The sequence below is a fragment of the Mchenga conophoros genome, linkage group LG5, assembly GCF_057382185.1.
Source record: "Mchenga conophoros isolate Kocher_MC1m ecotype Shallow Benthic linkage group LG5, M_conophoros_male_GT1.1, whole genome shotgun sequence".
Classification (NCBI taxonomy): domain Eukaryota; kingdom Metazoa; phylum Chordata; class Actinopteri; order Cichliformes; family Cichlidae; genus Mchenga; species Mchenga conophoros.
This window is the reverse complement of record NC_140530.1, coordinates 1,415,539-1,441,022: the sequence shown is the minus strand read 5'-3', so window position 1 is coordinate 1,441,022 and position 25,484 is coordinate 1,415,539. Positions and strand designations below refer to the sequence as shown.

Below are 25,484 nucleotides of genomic sequence, written 5' to 3'. Positions count from 1 at the left end.
AGCATGTCTGTCACCTTCTCCCCAACCCCAGCCTATCCATCCACACACTAACAGCAGTGCAGTCCACCTCCATTGCCTGATAAGAATCAGTTCTGCTGCAGGGTGAGGTGCAAAGCAGTGTTAATGAAAATTAGACTTAAACATCATCCTAGAAATGGATGCGATTGGAAACTAAGCTTTTTGATGATCTAAAACGTAGGTTTAAGACGTCACAAAGTGATTTCCTGACTGAACTGCTGTTCGTGCTGCTCGCCTGCCTCTCCTGCATCTCAGCATTGTTTTCTGAGAGTAAAGCTGCTGTCGGGGATTGAATACGCTCGCTTCCCACTTATTGTGTCTGGGATTCACACATTCAGCTGCTGGACTTTTCCCTCATGTCCTGCTAGATCAGTACATACTCTCTTGTAGTCTTCCTTTGGGCAGTGTATATATCTGCTGACCTTTAAATCCAATCCCTGATGGCATGCCTCCACTATACAATCTCACTGCATCACTGCATCGCTGCATTTTTCTGTGTGCTGTGGAACACAAGTTCACCTTGTGCTGGAGATAATGACTTCTCTGTCACTGGATACAGTGTCATGATGACACTGCTGTTTTTGGTGTGGGAAATAAGGGATGATGCACATACGTGCATCCGAAGATGGAGGTGTGTGACAGGTGTGTGTTGGGCAGGACAGACGAACACCATCAGCAGTTGGCATTGCTGCCTTGACTATTCCTCAGAAGTCATGTTGCTCTGTCATCTTCATCCATTGCTGTTCTTCTCTGGATGAATAGCATGTTCAGGAGATCACAGGTAATGTTGTTAGAAGCTTTTGGCTGAGCCGGCCCACCTCACTGAGCTCTCCTGCACATTCTGATATTGCACTAACGGCTGTTTGAGGGCATGCCTGGATGTGATAAAAGCATGCTTGCTGGGGGGGGGGGGGGGGGGGGGGTTGGTGCTTGGGTAGGAGCATCAGTAGTGGGGCCCTTCACTGGCTGGATACAATCTCAAGTTGAAGGTACAGTAGATTTCTTTCAAGTGAAATTAACCTGAGGTGTGTGTGATCTCCACAAGGAGTCTCCAAAGTGTCAAAAGCTGAAGAAGAAATCAGTGAAACTGCTGGACGGCTTATATGAAAACGTTCTATACCAGAGCCACTATAACACCTTCTGCTAATACCTACTTTAAGAAGTATAAACATCTTGTACGTATTATGTCTAATCATGTTTCTGTGATCTACAATGGACCTCTTGGGGAGAGTTCACACACATGCCTTATTGTTCGATGGTAAATGCAGTGACTGTGCAACCGTATACTGCCTTCCTGATGTCATGACAGAACAAATAACAATTATACTTGAGTTAATCAAACCACTCGTTATAATTCTATCACCAGTGCTGATAGTTTCTCTTTGAGGTGTCTGCAAGAAAAGTTTTTCCCAAAGCAATCCAAGCTGTTTCCCAACTTTCCCTCAAATGGGTGAAAAATGTATCTTTGATCAGGTCTAATGAACCATGTATGGGTAGATTTAGAGTTAGTAGTGACTAAAACGCAGACATATTTTAGCTCTGTACTGACTGAGCTCTTTCCATTTCCCAGTCAGTGCCCAGTCTGTGGGTTACGGCCACCACGGCGTGTCAGTCTAATACCAGTGTTAGATTATGAAAGTGTAATCCTCACGTCAGGAAGAGACTGGGAATCAGTCTTTATGTGTAAGAAGTTATCAGTAAAACAGTTTTACATTTGAGCCTCATTCTGTTAAAAACAAAATGACATAAAATTACCTTCAAGTTTATAAATGTACCAAAAAATATACAATAAATATCTCCATCTCCATCTTCATCCGCTTTATCCGGGGCCGGGTCACGGGGGCAGCAGCCTAAGTAAAGAGGCCCAGACCTCCCTCTCCCCAGCCACCTCCTCCAGCTTATCCGGGGAACACCAAGGCGTTCCCAGGCCAGCCGAGAGATATAATCTCTCCAGCGTGTCCTGGGTCTGCCCCGGGGCCTCCTCCCGGTGGGACATGCCTGGAACACCTCACCCAGGAGGCGCCCAGGGGGCATCCTTGTCAGATGCCCGAACCACCTCAGCTGGCTCCTTTCGATGTGGAGGAGCAGCGGCTCTACTCTGAGCCCCTCCCGGATGGCCGAACTTCTCACCCTATCTCTAAGGGAGAGGCCAGCCACCCTTCGGAGGAAGCTCATTTCTGCCGCTTGTATCCGCGATCTCGTTCTTTCGGTCACTACCCACAGCTCGTGACCATAGGTGAGGGTAGGGACGTAGATCGACCGGTAAATTGAGAGCTTCGCTTTTACACTCAGCTCCCTCTTCACCACGACGGACCGGTGCAGCGTCTGCATTACTGCAGCTGCAGCCCCAATCCGTCTGTCGATCTCCGGCTCCCTTCTCCCATCACTCGCGAACAAGACCCCGAGATACTTGAACTCCTCCACTTGGGGCAGGAACTCATCCCCGACCCGGAGTGGGCACTCCACCCTTTTCCGGCTGAGAACCATGGCCTCAGATTTGGAGGTGCTGATCCTCATTCCCGCTGCTTCACACTCGGCTGCAAACCGTTCCAGTGCGAGCTGGAGGCCCTCACCCGATGAAGCCAACAGAACCACATCATCTGCAAAAATCAGAGATGAGATTCTGAGGCCACCAAAGCGAAAGCCCTCCGCCACTTGGCTGCGCCTAGAAATCCTGTCCATAAAAATTATGAACAGAACCGGAGACAAAGGGCAGCCCTGGCGGAGCCCATCACCCACCGGGAACGAGTCCGACTTATTGCTGGCAATGCGAACCAAGCTCTTGCAACGGTTGTATAGGGATCGAATGGCCCGTAACAATGGGCCAGACACCCCATACTCCCACAACACCTCCCACAGGACACCCCGAGGGACACGGTCGAATGCCTTCTCCAAGTCCACAAAACACATGTAGACTGGTTGGGAAAACTCCCATGCACCCTCAAGTATCCTGGAGAGGATAAAGAGCTGGTCCAGTGTTCCGCGACCAGGACGAAAACCGCATTGTTCCTTCTGTATCCGAGGTTCGACTAGCGGACGAACTCTCCTTTCCAGCACCCTGGCATAGACTTTCCCAGGGAGGCTGAGGAGTGTGATCCCCCTGTAGTTGGAACACAGCCTCCGTTCCCCCTTCTTAAAGATGGGGACCACCACCCCGGTCTGCCGGTCCACAGATAATACCCCTGATCTCCACGCAACATTGCAGAGGCGTGTCAACCAGGACAGCCCTACAACGTCCAGAGCCTTCAGGAACTCGGGGCGGACCTCATCAACACGAGGGGCTCTGCCACCAAGGAGTTGTTTAACTGCCTCAGTGACCTCCCCCCCGGAAATTGGCGGGTCATTCCCCTCATCCCCAGACTCTGCTTCCTCCTCGGAAGACGTGTCAGTGGGATTAAGGAGATCCTCGAAGTATTCCTTCCACCGCCTGACAATTTTCTCAGTCGACATCCGCAGCGCTCCGCCAGCACTATACACAGTGCAGGTAGAGCACCGCTTTCCCCTCCTGAGACGCCTGACGGTTTGCCAGAATCTCTTCGTGGCAGTCCGAAAGTCTTTTTCCATGGCCTCTCCGAACTCCTCCCACACACGAGTTTTTGCTTCAGCCATTGCCCGAGCCGCATTCCGCTTGGCCTGTCAATACCTGTCGGCTGCCTCCGGAGTCCCACAGGCTAACCAAGCCCGATAGGACTCTTTCTTCAGCCTGGTGGCTCCCTTCACCTCTGGTGTCCACCATTTGTTTCGGGGATTACCACCACGGCAGGCACCAATTACCTTGCGGCCGCAGCTCAATGCAGCAGCTTTGGCAATGGAGACGCTGAACATGGTCCATTCGGACTCAATGTCCCCAGTCTCCCTCGGAATGCTGTTGAAGCTCTGCCGGAGGTGTGCGTTGAAGATCTCGCGGACTGGGGCCTCTGCTAGACGTTCCCAGCACACCCTCACTACGCGTTTAGGTGCACCAGGTCTGTCCAGCGTCCTCTCCCACCACCTGATCCAACTCACCACCAGGTGGTGATCAGTTGACAGCTCAGCCCCTCTCTTTACCCGAGTGTCCAGAACATATGGTCGCAGGTCTGCTGATACGATTACAAAATCGTTCATCGATCTTCGGCCTAGAGTGTCCTGGTGCCACGTGCACTTATGGACACTCTTATGTTTATTAGTTTCAGATGTAGCCATTCTTGTATTTTGCTTGTTTACATTATTGTATTTTGCACAACTCTGTTGCTTGTGAAGCTCGCACACAAGAATTTCACTCACATGTACTGTACCAATGTACCTGCACATGTGATGTGACAATAAAAGTGATTTGATTTGATTTGATGTTCGAACAGGGTGTTCGTTATGGCCAAACTGTGGTTAGCACAGAAGTCCAATAACAAAGCACCGCTCAGGTTCAGATCAGGGAGGCCGTTCCTCCCAATCACGCCCCTGCAGGTCTCACTGTCTTTACCCACATGAGCATTGAAGTCTCCCAGCAGGACAACAGAGTCTCCAGGTGGAGAACCTTCCAGCACCCCCCCCCCCCCCCCCCCCCCCAGGGACTCTAAGAAGGCTGGGTACTCCAAACTGCCACTCGGCGCATAAGCGCAGATGACAGTCAGGACCCGTTCCCCGACCCTAAGGCGCAGGGAACAAACCCTCTCGTCCACCTGGAAAAACCCCAACGTACTGGCAGCAAGCCGAGGGGATATTAGAATACCCACCCCAGCCCGCCGCCTCTCACCAGGGGCAACTCCAGACTGAGACAGAGTCCAGCCCCTCTCCAGGAGACTGGTTCCAGAGCCCAAGCCATGCGTAGAGGTGAGCCCGACTATATCTAGCCGGTACCTCTCAACCTCACGCACTTACTCAGGCTCCTTCCCCACCAGAGAGGTGACATTCCATCTCCCTATTGCCAGTCTTGGCAGCCGGGGGTCAGTCCGCCAGGGCCTCCGCTCCTGGCCGCCACCTGGCACACAATGCACACGACCCCTATGGCGCCTCCTGCGGGTGGTGGGCCTGCGGGAGGATGGACCCATGTCTCCTCTTTGGGCTGTGCCCGGCCGGGCCCCGTGGACTAAGGCCTGGCCACCAGACGCTTGCCCTCGGGCACCCTCCCCGGGCCTGGCTCCAGGGCGGGGCCCCGGTAACCCTATCCCGGGCGGGGTAAACTGTTCCCTCGATATTCTTTTCATAAGGGTCTTCTGAATCGCTCTTTGTCTGGTCCCTCACCCAGGACCAATTTGCCATGGGAGACCCTACCAGGGGGCAAAAGCCCCCAGACAACATAGCCCCTGGGATCCCTGGGACACACAAACCCCTCCACCACGATAAGGTAGCGATTCAAAGAGGAGTACAATAAATATACATTCTAATAAATACCAATTCATTAGAATAGCGATTTATATTACAAATAAATATCAACAGGTTCAAGATGATTACAGTGAAAAAATACAAATGATATTAGCATTATTTATCTAATTTATTATTAATTTATCTGAGTCGATGAGACACGAGGATCATAGGGAGGAACAAGACCTAAGAACTAGAAATCAGGAAATCATTAGAAACCCTGAATCAAAGAGCATAAACACTGGGTCCCACGTAGCCTAACACTTTGGACGAAACACATTACGAGACAACATCTGTCCTCCTGATGACAGAAGAATAACGTGCATGGATCCTTGGAATGAGATGCTCTCAAATGAGGACTGTGATCTTGCAGGGAATTCCTCGAGTGTTTCTGCTCAGGGATTCTTTGACTTCTCATGCATATGCATGCGTGTGTGTATACATGCGTGTGCGTATGCATGCGTGTGCGAGTAAGCATGTGTGTGTGCGTCATTGTTCATCGTTGTGTTTGACGTTCCTGCTACCTTGTCTTTAACCCTCTGCTCTCTCCTCCTCTTTTGTAGTCGAGCTTACCGACTCCTTTGTGGCTTCTGGTTTCACTCCTACTCCTACTCCTTTTGGTTATCCTTCTCCTACTACCATTGCTCCTACAACCATTAGTACCTCAGCTACTCCCACTCCTACAACTACGACTTCAACCACTACTATTGCCACCACTTCTACTACTGAGGCAACCACTACCATCCTTCCAATGCTGTTCACCACCAAGCGTATTGACCAGAATGTGTTGGGTACTTGCTGTTGTCCCATTCTAGTTTTACTGTCTGTCTACCATTTGAATTGAACTGTCTTCTCCTACCTGAACAGTAAGCTACATCAGTGTTTCCTTCGATACGCTGTGCTGTACCTGCTGCACAAAAAGTGGGGAGTTGCTACAAAATACTGGGTTGTAGCCAGCAAATATCTTCCTGGTCAAGGAGCGAGAACCTAAACGTTTATTTCACAGAACATGATGGCTTTGAGTTTCAGTAGTTTGATTAGTACTTGGACACTGGCAGTGTTAGGACTGAAGTACCGTATTTTCACGACCATAAGGCGCACTGTACTAAAAGGCGCAGTCTCAGTTATGTGTGCCATTACTGTATTTAACACACACATAAGGCGCACTGGATCATAGGGCGCATACAAGTACCGTATGCGTATTTAAAAATAAAGCAGGAGCAAAACTGAGTTTGGTACTCACATTTTTATTACCAGTAATCGTCATCATCAACAACACACAAGCATACAAGTGTGCGTATTTAAAAATAAAGCAGGAGCAAAACGAAGTTTGGTACTCACATTTTTATCATCAATCAAACCCATCGAAGTCCTCATCCTCTGTGTCTGAATTGAACAGCTGCGCTAAATCTCCATCAAACATGCCAGGTTCACCGTCTTCACTGTCAGAGTCAATTTCCGTGCCGTGCGGCTCCTCGGAAATGATGCCGGCTTTTGCGAAAGCTCGAACAACAGTGCCAGCAGACATGTTAGCCCAAGCATCTACAATCCATTGGCAAATTGTGGCGTAACTCGCCCGGCGCTGCCTTCCACTCTTAGTGAAACTGTGGTCTCCATCGGTCATCCATCGCTCCCAGGCCGCTCGCAGCCTTACTTTGAACGGGCGGTTCCTTTGTCAGGCCTCCCGGAATGACAGCAAGCTCACAGTTCATTTGCTTCACAAGTTTTTTCACATCGGCTGTGAGATGGGCACGCATAGAGTCACAGATCAACAGCGATGGTGATGCGTGGAAAAAACCACCTGGTCTCCTTACATACACCTCCCTCAGCCAGTCTTTCATCATTTCCTCATCCATCCAGCCCTTTTCATTTGCCTTAATGATGATTCCTGCTGGAAACTTCTCTTTAGGCAAAGTCTTTCGCTTAAAAATCACCATAGGCGGCAGTTTCTGTCCATTAGCATGGCAGCCAAGCACAACAGTAAAAGAAGACTTTTCAAATCCCGTTGTGCGTATCGCTACCGTGCTGGTCCCCTTCTTCTCCACAGTGTGACTCACCGGGATGTCAAAAGTGAGCGGGACCTCGTCCATGTTTGTGATGTGGCTGGGCTGGATGTTTTTGTCGCCGGTGTGTTTGCTGCAGTAGGAGCGGAAGATGGCCAGCTTTTCCTTATAATCCGCTGGAAGTTGCTGCGCTACCGTAGTCCTGGTCCGGATGGAAAAATGGCACCGTTTCATAAAAAGTGAAAGTGAAACTGCTTTTAGCCGAATGGTGACCGTCGAAACGCTTCTCCCGCTCGTTCTTTGCTCGATGATCCACCGCTCGAGTCTTTCCTCCAACTCGGGCCACCTCGCCTTATGTCCGCGGAAACTCAGCTGCGTTTTCTTGACCTGTCGGAGCTTGTTTTCCAGCTTCCTCCATTTGCGAACCATCGATTCGTTAATCTTAAATTCTCTCGCCACTGCTCGATTTCCATGTTCCTCCGCGTAGCTGATGGCCTTCAGTTTAAACTGTGCTTCATAAGCGTGTCTCTTTGCCATTTTCAGGGTTGCGCCCACACTTCACCCTTTAGCGTACTCATGGTGTTCTCTACTACGTCCTCCTTACATCACACAGGGCGCACTGCGCTATAGGGCGCGCCGTACTTTTTGAAGAAAATCTAAGACTTTTAAGTGCGCCTTATGGTCGTGAAAATACGGTAATCGCTAACTCAGAAGTAAACATTACAATTCATTCATTCATGAACTTAAAAAAACTATGCAGATATATTTGGGTTGGGGGGGGGGGGTGAATATAGTTTAATGCTCTTAGTTTGATTTTGAGCAAAGCATGGAGTCTGTTTTGTTGTAGGAAGACTTGTGCAAGGCTAGCAGTCTGCACGGGTCCAAACAGAGCCCTGTGTGTGGTTGTTGTAACTGTGCCCTCTCTGCCTCTTGCTTCCAACTTTGAACCCTTTGTCCCCTACCCCACCCCCCACCTACCCTACCTTGTGTAGTGGCTTCTGGGCGAGAGATCTGGAATTTGACGGTGGAGCCTAACAGTAACTACGCTAAAGTCAGCTGGACGCACAACTTCCCGGCCAGCAGCAGCGATTTTGTACTAGAGTTCACTCTGGACAGTAAGAAATCAGACCAAGCTCAAACTGCGCTACTGAGATATAAACTGTGAACTAAATGTTCTGACTACAGAGTAGATCTACAAGGATAGTGAAGTAAAACCGGAGCTTCAAGGTGCAGAGTGTAGGTGGAGCTGAACAGGTAAAACCAAATGTTATCACACCATTTGTACATTACGGGAATACAGGACACTACAGCCTGGTGGCAAGGAGGAGCCCGGATCCAGGTTTGAAGTTCTCATAAGCATCTTCAAACCGAACATTAGAATGAAATAAATAGATGTAGTCAACATAAACGTCTGTTTGATACTGTGTGTGCAAGCTTGAGGTCAGATGGTTCAAATTGGCTTCCTTTTTGCTTTTTATAAGTGCATTCTTTTGCTAACAATTCACACGTAATCAGCTTGAAAAGACCTAACAATATATCATTTAGCTGCAGTAACACAATCTATAGTTAGATTTTAATGTGACTGGATGAGAGGAAAACATCTGGATGTGCAGTAGCAGTCTTGAAAATGTTTTCCAGATCAGCATAATATTGATTTTAGTCACAACAGAAATGGTACATCTCAATGTAATTATATTCAGATGAAAGATGACATTTTGTTCCATATACTTCGCAGTTACACGTTAACTGAGAGCCGTTTTTAGGCAGCATCTGCAAAATTATTTTCCCTCTCACTCTTTGGTTCTGCCTGTTTGAGTGCACCATGTGCATGGATCTATGAGTTCTGTTGCCTTTCTTTGCGTTGCTTTTGTTGGCCCGGCGCTGGGATGGGCTGCTTTCTTTGAACGGCTGTTTAACTGTGTCTTTGTTGCTCACCAAGGCTGCCATACTCACCTGCTTGGTATGAAGTGCTGTGTACTCTGGCTTTTAATCATCCCACCTTTTCACAGAGCAAAATTGGGTAGCTCTGATCAGACATCTCAGTTACTGCTGTTTGCCTCAGCCCAGTCTATAAAGTCTGGAGCAGAGAAAGGATGGAGATGTGTTTGTGTACTAGATTTTAATTATTAATGTCTGCGTGTGAGGAAAGGAAGTGATGTGATTGGTCTGATGCTATCCACTTCTCTCACCCATCCCTGCACTGTCAGGCTGTCAGGATGTGAGATCTAGACTTTTCTTTCATACAGACTCTTGATCTGTGGTAGGTCATGTTTGAGGACACAGTGTATGTAACCCTGATAAGATAAACCACAGCAGGCCTAACGGGAGATCTGTCCAGCCAGGGTGTGTTTGTTTTTAGGTTGACTGAGACAAAGGAGACGCTTCTTCTCTCATTTTTGAGACAACAGGGATGTTTACTTACTATGTTTCAAAAAACATAGTAAGTGATATAAATAAATCTTAACCTCTTCCAACCTATTGTAGAGTAAGATGAACTCGTGTAAAGTAGTAAAGCTGTTTATAATGTGTGTTTATTGATTTTATTAAGACTCTTTCAAAAGAGTCCACATTTTTTTTCGTTTATTAAGTTTTTTTTGTTTGTTTCCAATTGAGAATTAGCTAGCTACTGGAGCTAACCAGCGCTAACTACAACCCAACAGTAAACAGGAAGTACCAGGGCTGGACTGGGACAAAAAATGGGCCCGGGCATTTTGACTAGAGACCGGCCCCCCAGGTATTATAGGAAAAGCCATGAAGCCTTTGAATGAAAACAAACGCTGCTGTGACAGTGATGCACAGTCTTGTTGGTATATGTATGATTTCTATACGTTTGACATCAGATTAAAACTTTGGTTGTAAGATTCAGATAATTATATCATAAAAGTGAGACAGTTTAAATGAGAATAAGAAAGAAAAGTATTTCTTTGTGCCCCCCTCTCCCTGTTAATGCCCTACCTGCCCCCCTTTGCTAGACCCGCCTCTGCACAGTTACCAGCTGTCAGCTGCTTAGAAAAGGATCCTGGTGTTATTTGTCTCTCAGAAACAGTTCATAACTTCAACTCATTCATATCAACCCTCTGCTGGTTTCCTCTTTCTGGCGCAAAGTGGGTGATAAACAAACAAGAGCGAAAAGCCAATCAGCTGATCACTGATCAGTTTCATGACTGAAGTAGCAACAGGAGAGAGAGGGGGGAGAATGAGAGGAGAAGAAGGCAGCTGTGCAGCAAAGACAGAATAACTCCAGCTTTGTGTCTTTTTCCATTGTAGCTGAAGTCCGGGACAAACGGTTCCTTTTCACCTCAATATGAAAGGTGTAATATTTTCTCTGACTGTAAAAAGTCAGCATAACGAAAATAAACTGCACCTAAACTTGGTTTATATCTGACCCAGATAGACTTCAGCTCATAACTTCTTACTTGAAGTTCAGTTCACCTGACTCTCCGCTCGGCGGCCGCCTCGGGTCTCTCCTGTTCTGCTGTTGTACTCTACTTTATACGGTTACAAAAACAACAAAGAAAGAAAGAAAACAAGAAAACAAATCCCAACAGGGTTTTAAATGCATTGAAGAAATTGTATTGATACTATCTCTACTCAATACAGAATGCATGTAGGTCAGGTCATAGACTTTACGACATTACGACAGGAGTGCATTATTGATGCTGGTGGGTTAGGGCTACCGAGAAGGCCCCGCTACATGTCGCTACAGGTCACGAACACGTCCCAACACACTGCCCGAACAGGTTACTAACCCTGGACAACCTGTCCCCAGAGTTAAGGGACGTATCAGGCAGAGCTAGCCACAATAACTGCCACAAACTGCCTTTTTATGTTTGATTGTTATACTTAAAAAAAGAATGTGGAGAATATATTGTTTAGGAAAAGGATTGGGTTACTTTGATTTTTTTACAGCTGCTTGAAAACAATAAACTAGCATTTAAATACACTGTTTTCAAATAGGGCTGACTGTCATGAGGTTAATTATTTAGCCACATACACAAAAGAAAGACGTGGCAGATGGATATCATTTTACAAATGACAAAAAGCCTTTCTCATAACACTTCACTGACTTTTGTCAAACAGCATGTTCTTTGTGTGTCTGTGCTTTCTTTGGCTGGTTTGAGGACTGCTGTAGCATGGCTTGGTAATCACCCATGTTGGATGACTTTCACTTTGTGTGGCTAACAGCATGGTGCATGATGTCACTTCATGCTGCCTCTTCAGAGTGTGTCTCATTGGCATGACAGACGTGTTTCTGCTGAAAACGTGCAGGCTGTCATCACTGCTTTCTGCCTGGACCTTAGAGATAGGAGGGGGTCTGGTGTCTAACTGAGACGAGCAATGTTTTGCCACCTGACATAGATTTAACTCAAAGTGCTTACATTTTAAAATCCTGTTTAGTAGCATCTTCTCTCAGTATGGAGCTTTATGTCACTGGGTTGGTTGTTTGGTTGCCGTCAATAGACTTGCTGTTAGCTGACTAGTAACAGAACCAATAACCTGGGGAAAAACAGGGACAATAAAAGCAGTTTAAGGGGGTCGCTTTTGTTCTGCACCTAGCTGCAACAATGGGTTTAAAATCAAGCCTATACTGTCCACTTTCACTTTATCACTTAAGCAGTCAGCGGTTCTTTGTTGTTTGGCTAGCTGCACTGACTTGGGAAAATCTGCCTGCATTGTTCGGGCTACAAAGTACTTTTTAAATGAAGACTGTTTGGATGAGAGACCAACTAGCTTGAGCCCAATACTGCAGCCTTTCCTCGACAGGCCGGGTGCAACGAGCCGCACAATTAGCTTGAAAATAAAGTGTTCGCAAATTATGATATAATATATGCGCTATTTTATATAATAAAATATGCTCTTTTTTTCCCAAGCACATCAAACAGTTCACTGTGTTTCTTATTAAAACACGATCCAAAATCCTGACCTTCATGCGCATGGTCGAAGGAGAAAAAGCCTCCGTGTTAAAGTCTCCTTCGCCTAAATGTAGGTGAAGGAGTAATCCAGTCTCCAGGGGTGTGGAACCTCCACAAAGTCTCGGGGAAATATGCCGACGCGAGAACTGCTACATAATGTAACTGGGCATACAACAGCTTGTGGACAAAGTTTCCAGTTTAGATGTTATTCTTTTTTGTTGAGGCACCTTAAGAAGTTAATAGAGACAATACAGTTCATCATTTCTTTAAGTAGTCAGTATACCGATCCACACTCGCTTCCAGTGATCGCTGCCCGAAAGTGATTTCCAGAATTTTTCAAAAGAATGATTTCTGGAAATTAAACTTTTATGAAAGAATATCAAGTAGTTTACAGCCAAAAAGAACATTCCCATTGTAAAGTAGCTGCTGCAAAGTGACTTTTATCCAGGTAAAAAGTGTTGTTGACATTAAAAATGTCTTATTTGAAGAGAGATGGAGGGTATCAGACATTGAAACAAATGTAATATCGCAGTTGTATAAACTTACCTGATAATCTTGATAATGCTTTCCTGTGAAAGAACGATGCAGACAAACCCCGCAGAATTTCAAAGGTCTGCTTATGTCCCACGGAGTTACTGGTTTTGTTGCTAGTTTGTGAACATAAACTAATGCAGAGTAGATCTATTGATGGTAACCAGCACCAACGTTGTGTACTGACAGAAGACGGTGCTGAACATGTTTTAAAACATGCTTTTCAGCCGATTGTATTCCAGTGGTTTTGCTTGACAGACAGTGGTCCTTGTGCCTCACTATTCCACTACTAGCAATGATCAGGATTCTGCAGGGAACTTGACCTTGAAGAAAAAAGTAGTCAGAGGGCCATAAAACAGTAAGATTAATCAGAACATATTGTCTGAAGTGAGAATTTCATAAAGTGTTGTGGCCAGGCATACATACTGTTTAATCCATATGTTTTACTAATTTAAAGAGATGAGTGAATCTTTATGGCCACTGTGGTCGCAGCATTGCTATCAGCCTCAGTTCAGCACCACCACCCTGCTATCAGACAACAGCAGTCTCCCTGTAAAGCACTGTGATGCTGCAGACTGTTGTATGCCCGGTTTTAAAGTGGAGCGAAGGCCACACCCCTGGAGTGTGATTGGCCTCTTAATTGTGTTTCCAAGGTAACAAGACGAAGAAAGATGTAAAGAGTCAACAGCCCCCCATTAATGTGGTGGATCTCATCCCAGGCGTCGTGTATCACCTGAGAGTTTACTCCCATCTATTCAACAGTGTCAGCAGCAAATCTGTCACCTTTAAGACCAAAGCAGGTGAGACCACACCTGGCCGTGTGGAGCAAGGATGGGAGCCAGCTGGGCTCCTCTACGTATTTGACACAAGTAATATCTACACTGACTAAGTCAGTGCAGGGCGGGTTGTCACGGTTTGTTTAATTGATATCTGTCTTGTTTTTTCCCAGCAGTAAACCTTCTACATTTGAAATGCCTCAGATTTAGAGGGCTTGTCTTTAGAAATGGAATCTACATGACAAGAAGTACAAGTTAGTTTAGATCGTGTGCTTACTTCTGGTAGTTCACGGCCCTGTGTTTTTAACCAACTAAAAAGTTCGACTTTAAAGAGATATATTTATTGCTTCTGTCTTGTGTGTGTGTAAAAATTAGAGATGGCACGATACCACTTCTTTATGTCCGATACCGATATCATAAATTTGGATATCTGCCGATACCGATATGAATCCGATATAGTGTTTTTAATCAATAAAACTGTTTTTTTAATATCTTGCTGCATTTTGTTCATACTCAAGTTTAAATAAACAACAACACTAAAGCTATTCTGTTATACCTGTATGCAAAAAATGCACTGCACCCAAAATATTTCACAGTTCAGCAACACTGATCAATCTAATAAACTTAAACCTGCTCCATCCTTCCTATTCTGGTATTTTAAAGAGTACTTAGCATAAATATTAAGCAACCTAACTAATAGGGTTCCAACTCCCAGCAACAACAAAAATAGGGAACCACCCCCCACCCCCCACCTCATGATGCTTAATCGACGTAATCAACTTTAATTTGATGCAGTGTGAAAAAAAATGCACAGAAATCAATTATTTTTCAAGAATAATTAGTTCAGTTCAGTTCATTTTTATTTCAAACATTTCAAACATGTGCCTTCACAATCATTACAAAATATCATTCCATTATTTGTTTGAAAAGGAGTAGGCTGAAGTATTTACTTATTTGTCCCTACCCCCTCAAGTTTTACCTCTCATTCATTTAATTTTTTTTTTGTCTTAAATTAAACTATTAAATTAAATAGATTCAACATCTTTCTTGCACGTGGTCACAAGTTTTGTGAGGTGCTTTTTTGATATTTAATGGATCGGATTACATTTTTTATTTTTCTCTGATATCCGATCCAGTAATTTAGGTCAGTATCAGACTGATACGTAATATCGGATCGGTCCATCTCTAGTACATATATCTGTATATATATGCAGATATATGTTACTGGTCCAAAGTTTTAGAACACCACTATTTTAATGCCTTATTGCACTCTGAAAACAGCTCTGGCACTTATGTTTTGGGTGGTTGATGGGGCTGCAGGGTGCTGTGGTAGCTGTTTTGGTTCAGGGGGCCTCTCACTGTGTACAAGTCACCGACCCTGGATCCACCAAAACAGCCCCTTCAGTAGTCCAGTGTCGGTGTTTCATGGCCCAGACGAGCCTCTTTGTCTCATTCTGACGTCTGGCTTTCTTGCTGCAACTCGTCCTGTCAAACCTGCAGCTCGAAGTTTCTCTTCACAGCTGAAACTGAGACTTTCTCACTACGACCACGATTAAACTGCTTGAAGCTGTTGTCCTGTGAGCCGCCGTCACACAGCTGTTAACTCTCAGAAACTTGTCCTCTGATTCAGTCGTGTCTCTGGGTCTGCAGACCTCCTCCTGTCACAGTTTCTGAGCCTTTGGCTGAAGGAAGCTGGACTCACTGTCTCTCTGCAGGACAGACCTGCATTTATAAGTGTTATGATGGTCTGTGTCTCTTCCATTGTTAAATTTTGTAGCAACACTCTACTTTCTGGAGTACTGTTCAGCTGATGCTCACGAGAGTAATCCAGAAAAGCTGGAACAGCTGTAGGAAGTACCAGCAGCAGCTTTCAAGGCTTGATCAGCCTCCATTGCTGCAGAACAGATTTAAACTGTTAGCCCATGTTGTCCCTGAAAAAGGCCTTTTCGTATGTGCACATTAGTTTTCAGTTTGGGGTAAGCTTTGTTTTTAACCACTTCCCTTTGTACCATTTCGATCTATTCGTTGGACTTGGATGACTTGAACTGCAATAAATTACTGGAAAAATCAGGGTGTTCCAAAACTTTTGACCAGTGCGGTATCCTTCTGGTGAGTTAAGACTAATGACTAAAACAAGCTGTCAGCTCAAGTCCCAAATATGGGACATGAACATGAAGCTGGGATAAATCAAGCACCGGTAAAAATGACTGATCTTGGTAGGCGGTTGGTACAGTTTGTCAACCAGCAGAGAAACTCCTCATGCAGGCTTACACAGTGACTGTGGCAGCTGTGAAACAAAGTCCCTGACTTGTTGGGAAAAAAGTACATTTTTCAGATTAAATCACACAGTGTGTGAATTTTTAGGCAATCACTTGACATGGACAGGATCATGTTCACTGCATCATCCTCACTGTTTTTGGGGAAATGATGACATATTGGTTCTGAGCTGTTGACGTCTGCTGAGCGCTCTGGGATGGGTTAGGGGGTTAACCCTAACCCTCCTCAGATAAATACTAACTCTCTTTGCGTTCTTCTTTCTTGTCCACTGTCTCGTCTTGTTTGTCTCTCTGACACGACTCCAGCCTACATAGACCAGGTAGACATAGCCACGCAGGGCTGGTTCATCGGATTGATGTGCGCCATCGCCCTTATCATCCTGATCCTCCTCATCGTCTGTTTCATCAAGCGGAGTCGTGGAGGAAAGTACCCAGGTAAGCTTCCCACAGCATTCTTATGCAAGTCTATTCTCTTGAGTGAAATCGTGCAGACAGTGGGAAGAAGTGATTATTGAATTTGTGGCGCCACACAGAGACTGAATATTCTTTAATGCCGAGAGGAAGAATATGTCAGTAATGTCACAGTTCATCCAGGTAGTTTCCTTTAAGAAGATCAATGGTCTTAATGGTCTTGAGAGTCGTGGGTATTTTAGCCAGTGCTGTCATATGTGGCTACAAGGACATAGTTAGAGCTAGTTACTGATTCCATCTCCCACGCCTCATGCCATTACACGTCTGGGTGGAAGGATGTTGTTGAGGTTTCATCAGCAGGGCATTTTCTGAAGCATCTGGGTTCAAGAAGCAGGTCTGTGTATTGTAGTGAATCAAACCTTCAACAAACAACAAGCAGTGAGCCTGAAAGGAATCTTTGCTCTGAGCGAATGTAAGCTAGTCTTACTTTGCTGTGTCTGCACCCAGGCAGAGGTCTGTTCTTGCAGCTCCTCTGGTGACCAGGTGATGATGCATCTCATGCAAACATTCAGCGTGTTGAAGGTGCTCTTGTTTCCTGATGGGCCACTAAACTACCACCTTGACTTTTTCCGTCTGTCCACTGAATTCAAGGAATGCCAGTGTGGTGTGAAGCTGTCTGCTTTGACATACAGTCTGTTTTCCCAGGACTGTGGCTGGGCCTGTGTTTCTGTGCTGGTGCCGTCCTAACACAAAGGGATTTCTGAGTAATACAAACAGACACGTGTGTGTAGAAAATAAGAAAACAATACCTGATTGATCTTCTTTTGCTGTGGATTGTAAATATGTGCTCTTCATTGGCTTAAAGTATAAATAAATATTGTTTTACTGAAGCAGCTATGACGAGAGGAAGAACAGCTGCTTACCAAAGGGCGAGTGGCACACTGCGCTGTGAACTCATGTGTTTACCTTTGACAACATCAAAACATGAATCAATATTGTCATGCACTTTTTTAAAGAAAGGAAAGCACACTGGTCTTTTTTATTTAAATATTTCTTTTGATAAGTGAAAATGGGTGGGTGGTTTCAGACGGGGTCTCTGGACAAGACAACACGAGGTGACTGAAGTCTTCTTAGATATCTTTCAGCGCAGTATGGAGGAAGAGCGGTCAGTTTTCCATTTGTTTCTCACTCTGACCAAGAGATGATGATAAAGATGATTCCTTACATCCAATTTTGTGAAGACGGCTGCCCCGCCTAGAAGTTCAATACTGAGCTTTACAGAACTCGTTTGTTTTAACCCTCCTGCCATCCTTTAAAAAACTCACACCCATCACCCTAGGGACCATTCTCAGCCACGCCATAAAAAGACCATATATCCATATTTTATTCCACTTTAAATTAGCCAACCTTGTAAAACTACTTCTCCCTGAAATATTCATGTAAAGTTTTAATTATATTTTCGTTGTTTTAACCCTTCAAATCCCAGTGTTATTACATGAGCGCCCTGTGTTATAAGCCCCAAAAACCAAAAAACGAAACTAAATATTTCCACAAAAAACCAGTTGAAGTAATATGTGATTGTCATTATAAGTAGGCCTTTAGATGGACCAAAGATTGGCACCAACATACATTTTGACCTGCCATTATTTTTCTTGCATTTTTTTTGCAATTTAAAAATTAAAACTTCAAGGCCCTGAGTCTTCATTGACATCCAAGAAAAGAAGAAAAAATAAAATCATATGATGATAATTTGGGGTTGAAAAATAGCGTTTATAATGGAAGTCAATGGGCAGAAAATGGTCCCCAGGGTGATGGGTGTGGGGATTTCTGCTGCTCAGCCATTTTAGGCTGATTTAAGGAATTCACACTGGAATATTAACATTGACAGGTAAAAACTATCCTGTGGCAAGTTTGGTTATATTCCACTGAACACAGTGGAAATGGCAGCCATTTAACACATAGCAGTGGCACAAAAAGGTCCCAAGAAGGCAGGAAGGTTAAAGGAACAACAACAAACCTTTGGGAACAGGAGGAAATGAAGAGGGGTGAATATCTGCTGTGAGGGATTTGTAGGTTTCTCTTTGCACAGCTTGTTGTTGTTAGCAGCCAGAGTCGCAGCAGGCAGCCTGACTCCAGCTGATCAGTCAGTACCGGGAGGACAGCCAGCTGCTGTGTGCATGAACAAGTTGGAAACAGACATGACAAATATGATGATGGAAAACTCAGAATTTAAAATCAGGGTTTCGAGGTTTTACAGCATTTAGCTGGATTGCTGTTTTGTGTATTATAACGTAATGGTCATGAATGACTTAAATCAGAGTATTGTTAATGTTTTACAGTTTTTGTAATGTCCAGGTGGTGGCTACATGAGCTGTTTCACAAAGGCTCTGGGTAGGTGCTGACTCAGTGACAAACTAATATAACAGACCAGTGACCAATAACAGAGACTGACTTCAGTGAGGCATGTGGAACTAAAACTAAACGTTTTTAACAAATCTGACCAACTCACAAAGCTACTGAAGAGGATCAGGGCCACTGGGAAAGAGAAAGAAACCTTTTCCCCAGTGGCCCTGATCCTCTCTCTGCAAACCCAACATAATGCAACTGCTACTAAAACAGGCTTGACTGTCCCTTCACATAAATGCTCTGTGTTCCATGTTCCACTCGGCCTGAAGAAACGTCACTAAATGACCTGAACATGTGAATTCTTGTTTAATTGGCAGCAACTGAACAAAGCCTTGGAGTGAGCTGCTTCATATAGGACGAGCCCACACTCGTTGTTCATACACTCTATACACAGTACACAGTGTAAACTTAGTATGTGACAACTGAAAGCAACTAAACCAGCAGATGGGGACTAACTAAATGATTGTATTTTCAACATAAAGCCCTGAAAATCTGTTGACTCGAACAGCTGCAGCCTAACACCTTTGTTGTCTTCCTTGGCAGTGCGAGATAAAAAAGATCTCCCCTTGGACGCGGTGGATCAAAAAGACCAGGATGGATCCTTTGATTACCAGTAAGTATAAATAGCTTGTTCTGCATTACTATTCCTGTTATATGCTCATGTAAAGCTCGTCAGCAGTTATCAGTCACGGTGGTCTGCAGCCCCTTCAGTAATGAACCTGCATATGTACCAACGTTACATAGCCTGAGTTTAAAATTTAAGCAATAAAGAACTGAACCAGAAACACTATAAGACCACGAAGCACTGCTGCTTAGAGGAAAGCCAAATGAAACGTCTTTCAACATTTGAATTGAAATGGCAGCTGTGTCCAGCTTCTTTAATTATTACTGTAAAAGCATCAGCCCAATGTTGGTGCCAGTTTCTAAAGGGAGTTCAGTCTGAGTACACCTACAGCTGAGCTCTGTGGGGAACAGCATGCACAGGGGTTAGCTCCGTGTTAGCGCCTTTCTGTTGAGGCCAGGGTTAGGGTGAGGCTCCTCCTACTCTGTGACTGATTGATCCTTAAGACTAGAGTGTTTGAAGTGAAGCGTGATGTGTACATAAAGCTGCTCACTATTCTAACAACATACATGTGAATAACTTGTAAACACAAGTTAGTGTTCAGACCACGTCTGGCACATTTTTCTTGCACATTCTCCTTGCTGGTAGTTGGTTAGAATAGAATAGAATAGAATAGAATAGAATAGAATAGAATAATCCTTTAATTGTCCCACAAGGGGAAATTTGGTTGTAAGTGTAGCTAGTTATGAGTAAAACTTCTGGAACAGCAATAACACAAGTGCAGTAAAGTGTGTGTTGGAGTGTGTGCACATTCAGACTGGTGTGCGCGACTCTTTGAAGGAGCAGAGTTAGACGATCTCCTGACCCAGCTACACCCTTTATCTAGTTTGGAACACGTCCGTGTTTCTCTCTGAAGTGCGCACACAAATATATTCAAACTCGATACCATGTACTGTGTAAAGGCTTCTGTGTAATGTCAAGGACATGTGGTAAGTTGCATCTTTTGCTCCTTCCAGGTTCCACTGAGCTCTGTGGCCTCATTCTTCTTCATGACGAATGAACCTGTCCCTTAATTTGCCAACAGTCCCTTTAGACTAAAGACCTTTTAAGTTTAACCTGCTTCCTAAATCTGAAGTGGACGTGTTCTAACTGAGCTGTGTGAGAGGGCATCTTAACTTTCATCACCACAACTTTAACATCAGAATTTCATTTGTGACCCCGGGTCCTAAATGGGTCCATTAAATCACACAAATGGGTCCCACATAACGTTCATAACTGGGCTTGTACTTAGAATGACAGCTGCTGTTTTTTGACTCACACTGTGTGTTCAGGGTAACTTCGAGAGGTGCAATGAGCGTTTGACCCCAGCATGCTGTGCTTAATGATGTGTTTCCTCCTCCAGAACCTGTTTTCTGTCAGTGAACAGCTCAGGGTCCAGCCCATTCAGCTGTGTGTTTTTACACTAACCCATGCATGCACAATGTGGAACTTGTCTTCCTTCCTTCCTTCCTTCCTTCCTTCCTTCCTGCCGTCTTATGTGGTTCCTCACATCTTGTCCCTCTCTCTCCCCCAATGCTGAAATGGGTCATCTGTCCCTGACAGGAACGAGAACGAGAACAGGTACTTTGGTTTTCAGCAAAGTCTTTTGGCCTGAGCATGTAGGGGTAAGCGGTGTGAGGGTGGGGGTAAGAACAGGATAAGGTGTAGCATGTTTGGAGACTTGACAACATGCCTGCATTGTTGGCTTTTGGGTCAGCCTGCAAAGAGGGTGCAGTTTAAGTCCATGATGTGAGCAGTAACACTCCATCTGGACTGCATTTAATGTAATATTCAGGAAAAAATGGAAACAGAATTTGTATTTGCTCCGTCAGTTATGACCAGCTGTTCTTGCCCAAAACACAACAAAGCTCTGATTCTAGCGGTATCTCAAATTTTAGTAGAAATAAATTAGGAATGCAGATTTTCCTCTCTGCAAGAAGAGCCTGTCCTTTGTCCCAAACGTCTCCTGGTATTGTCCCCACAGTTTTTAAAAAGAACAGTGCTGCCTGTTAGCAGCAGTAGCTGGAGAGCAGTGCTTCCAGAAATGAGCCGAGGCGACAGAGGCCTTTCATGCTACAGGGCTTCGTTGTGACAGTCCACATGGTCACACGCTCTTGGAGTGTGTACTTAGTTGGTTGACTTCCTTTGTTAGTTGTGTTGCTGTGCCACACAGGAAGTGGTTCACAGCTTTGTAACTTCCCATATGGAAAAGAAATAGTAAAAACTTCTATGATTTACTCATGAAAGTGGCCACTTTCTTACTACTTTCATACATTGTTTTAGTATCCAAAACATACAAGTTTCATTATCTCATTTTTCAAGGGATCTTATATCTGTTTTCACTCTTGTGTGCTTTTCTTACAAGTTTCACACAGACAAACTGTATAAGAGTTATAAATATCTTTTCCATGTGGACAGAGACCAGAGTCAGTGGTCAAGCTGCTGTTTGTTCCTAAACGTTGCTCCGCTCCATGGTGACCGATTGAGAAGGTTACCTAGGCAACAGGAACTAAGCGTCCACTACAAAGCAAGGCACAACAAACGACTTTTGATTTTGTACACGGCGTATCTGCCTGTGGATTGGAGGCTCTTTGGGTTTCTTATCTTTGCCCAGCATGCAGCCACATTGAACTACACTCATTCATTTTATCTACCTTACATTCATGACTGATTTAGAATCGCCAGCTAACCTAAGATGTGTTTTTCTAGACTGTGGGAACAAACCAGGAATGCAGGCACAAGGAGAACATGCACAGTTTGATATCCTTCTCGGTATAAGGCAACAGATCCAAGCACTCCACCACTTAATTCATGTCTTTATCATGCAAAGAGCAACATTTAAAACAGCCTCTCTTTAAATAAAAAGATGCCAACTCACAGCTAAGTAAATAAAAAGTTCTCTTTTAAATTTACTGCTAATCTACGAGGTCTGTACACTTTCAGGCCTCACAGAGCAGATCTCAGTGTTCACTGAGGAAACATTTATATCAAATATAAAGAATTTGGTTTCATTTGGTTGTATGTATTTATATTTTAAATACATAAAAGGTTAGGATTGCCATTTTAAACAAACTATCATCTTTTTGGTGAATCGAACCAGATGGTTTCAGTGCCTAAACCTAACCAGTGGGTGAAAGTAGCCTGCATGATGCTTCATTTGATTAAAAACAAATGCTGAACTGGACAATGTGGCACCCACTTTACACTGGAAAAATCGCCCCAGTAAAGTTTCCATTAACAGGAATCGAGGCCAAAACCACTTTTGAACCCGGCTGGAAGAAGCATGTTCGTTTCTGCTGTCGTTAAGTTGGGCTTGCTTTTGGAGTGGCGCTTCTCACAGAGCTGGGAAGTACCGAAGCACAAACACTTCCTTAGAATACTCAAGTAACTGTGGTTTACTTGAGTATTTATTTTTCTGACTTTTTGTTTAACACAAATCGCTGCACTCTGTAGTCCTGTCATTTTGTCAAAGAGGCTGCGTAAGCATTAAAGTTTTCTTTCTGTGTGCCTTTAAACATCAAACTACTCTCAGCCTAAATGGACGTACAGATAGTCGTATTGGTTTGTCCATTACCAGCACTTATCACACGCAAAGAGAGAAAAGACACCAAAACATGATCGAGGCATAATTTTCACTCGTCTGCTTGGGCGTGGCGGGAACGTCAAAGAACGATGTTGTTACTTTTTCCTGCGCTTCTGTTCTACACTGCAGACTTTGAGTACATTCATTCCTTTGTTCCTCTGAAGAGAAGAGGCTTCCTAATCAAGTACCACTGACACATAAGGACGTGTCGGTTTCCCTTCAGCCAACATGTCATCATTTAGTTTGAAGGTCTAAGGCTGTCTTCACCAGAAACTGTGCCAAGCAGTAGTGTGGATGACACAACTGTCACTGTGCCGTTGGATACTTCGCTCAGTATACATTCATGTTTGATCTGTTCAGCAGGTCACAAACTTGTCAGAATAAAAAATACTTATATAATCATCTTCTACCATCTTTTCCTTCTCAGCTCAGAAAGTGTTGCTTTTTTCCTTCCTGCTTCTTCATCTTTTGTTTTTATTTTTTGGCCTTGAATTTGCTTTGGTCATGTTTTTTCTTTCAGTTTTTGCTTGTTTTTGTTTGCTAAAATGTATCCACACATATATACACATATACATATATATATATATATATTGCAAATGTCCTTTGGTATAAAGCGTGGCCGTTCTGAGAGTGTAGATTGTGTCCTCTGGGGTGAGCGTCTGAACACACAAAAGGAGATAAGAACATCTTACCTTTGCATCCTTCAAATGCACTCTTTTTTCTTCTGTCATGCTACTGGTTTAATAACAAGGTTAATGCTAGCGTACAGCTGTGTATAACTATGCATGAAATTCTCCTGCCTGTTAAAATCTGTTAGGAGACATCAGAGATGAAATCAAGCATGCGATACAGATGCTGCCCAGATTTCATTTTTAAATACTTTAGCATGCACAGTGTCATAGTTAAAGGACATGTTTGTTTATTTGGGTTTTCAAATTATTTCTGAGAAGATGCTGCCTGGATTATTGTGTGTGTGTGTGTGTGTGTGTGTGTGTGTGTGTGTGTGTGTGTGTGTGTGTGTGTGTGTGTGTGACCAGAGCTCATTATCTGAGACCTGCACGACGAAGCTTGTTTGGGGTTTATCTTCAGGGTTGACCTTGGCTTTTCAGTGCTACATAAGCAGTCGGCTACTCCCTGCTCTGTACTACACAGCCTGCTGCAGAGCAGAGATGCTACTGATGAAGAAATGCTCGTGAACACTGTGCCACCCTTCCTGCAGATTCTCTCACGCAGCAGATAGTGCTGAGCCTTTTTCTTTTTCGGCTGCAAACAATCTTACAAAAATGTTATTGTTGTATGGGCATTAATAGGCTGTATGATCCTACAGGAGGCCTACTGTAGGATCATACATCTTCAACCAGCCCTTATTTCTTTACATTTTGCTTCCACTAGATTTTCTTCCACTGGTCTTAAGTTTTAAAACATCACCTAGTTGACAACCAGTGTTCTGTACATGTAAGAGATAAAGAACCAATATGAAATCCTGTCTTTATTTTAAAGTTTAATATGTGTATTTATTTATTTAGATAAAAAATACATCAGAGAGCAACCTGGGGTTGGTATGTTGCCACGATTTGACATGCAGACTGGAGCAGCCAGGGATTAAACCACTAACCCTCCCCATTAGTTGATGACCTGCTCTCCTTGAGCCACAACCAGGAGGTAACTTTTCTAATAAACCATTGTTAAGGAAAGGAAATGGGGAGAAAAGGCTGAGATATGCCAGATTACATAAGACCTGGATTGAAAAGCAGCAGGTTTCTGAGCCTAATTTTGACATTTTTGTCTGAAATTGTCATTAATATGTATGGACGAAGTCAAGAGAGATGTGCAGCAGTGAGCAGGTGCCTGTAAAACATGCAAGAGGCTCTGTCACAGTGTAGGGCTGTATTTCAGCCAGTGGTGATGGGCTCTTCCCAGAAATGATGGAATTATGAACACAGAGAAGTACTTTCAGATTTTAATCAACTACACAGTGACATCTGGAATCTGATTGGCAACAGCTTCATTTTTCTGCATAATGAGCCCAAAGACACGGCCACTGCAGTAAAAGCATAGCTGGATAGACACTGAGGAAGAGTATCAGTGGTGGACTAGTCTCTCCTGGACTTCAGCATGAATTGTGTAGAGTGGGATCATCTCGACAGAACCAAAGGCAGATAGAGGAGCACTCTCCAGTGTCTTTCAAGAAGCCTGGGAAACCATCCCTGAGGACGACTAAACGCTACAAGACTAACAACTAAACAACTAAGGACTACAGAAGGCTTAGGTAACAGAGTTCAGGCTGTGCTGAACAATGGAAGCGGTCATTGACTAGTGTTTGTTTGTACCAACTCTGTTTTCCCCTGTAATTGTGTACTTTTCAGTCATCTTTCCATGTTTCAATAAACTGCTACACCTATTTCCCATTTTTCCCAGCAAAGTGTAAAGAAATGGGGGCAGCTCAGGACCCTTGCACAGTCCTGTGTTTGTACTTGCTGAGCTTCTTTAAAATCTGCTCCTACATTTGAGTTTAGTTTCCATATTTCTTCTTCACTTGTTCTTAGACTGTGAAACAGCATTGGAGCTGAAAGAACAATTCAGTTCAGTTTTATTTATGTAGCACCAAATCACCACAAGACTCAAGTCA

At 44.2% G+C, this 25,484-nt stretch overlaps 1 protein-coding gene across 25 annotated transcripts in view; it reads left to right on the top strand.

Annotated features, from left to right (window-relative positions):
* nfasca (neurofascin homolog (chicken) a) overlaps positions 1 to 25,484 on the top strand; it is a 165,538-nt gene that overhangs the window by 133,916 nt on the left and 6,138 nt on the right. For 6 of the 25 annotated variants that reach the window (XM_085272782.1, XM_085272784.1, XM_085272788.1 and 3 more), the window contains 7 exons: positions 5,919 to 6,146; positions 8,351 to 8,473; positions 13,456 to 13,602; positions 16,161 to 16,289; positions 18,621 to 18,656; positions 19,215 to 19,284; positions 20,812 to 20,853. In XM_085272782.1, coding sequence (XP_085128908.1) covers positions 5,919 to 6,146; positions 8,351 to 8,473; positions 13,456 to 13,602; positions 16,161 to 16,289; positions 18,621 to 18,656; positions 19,215 to 19,284; positions 20,812 to 20,853 — 775 coding nt within the window. Of the gene's footprint in view, positions 1 to 5,918; positions 6,147 to 8,350; positions 8,474 to 13,455; positions 13,603 to 16,160; positions 16,290 to 18,604; positions 18,657 to 19,214; positions 19,285 to 20,249; positions 25,257 to 25,484 lie in introns of those variants that run through there. The other 19 variants (XM_085272797.1, XM_085272802.1, XM_085272801.1 and 16 more) reach the window with 16 other exon arrangements.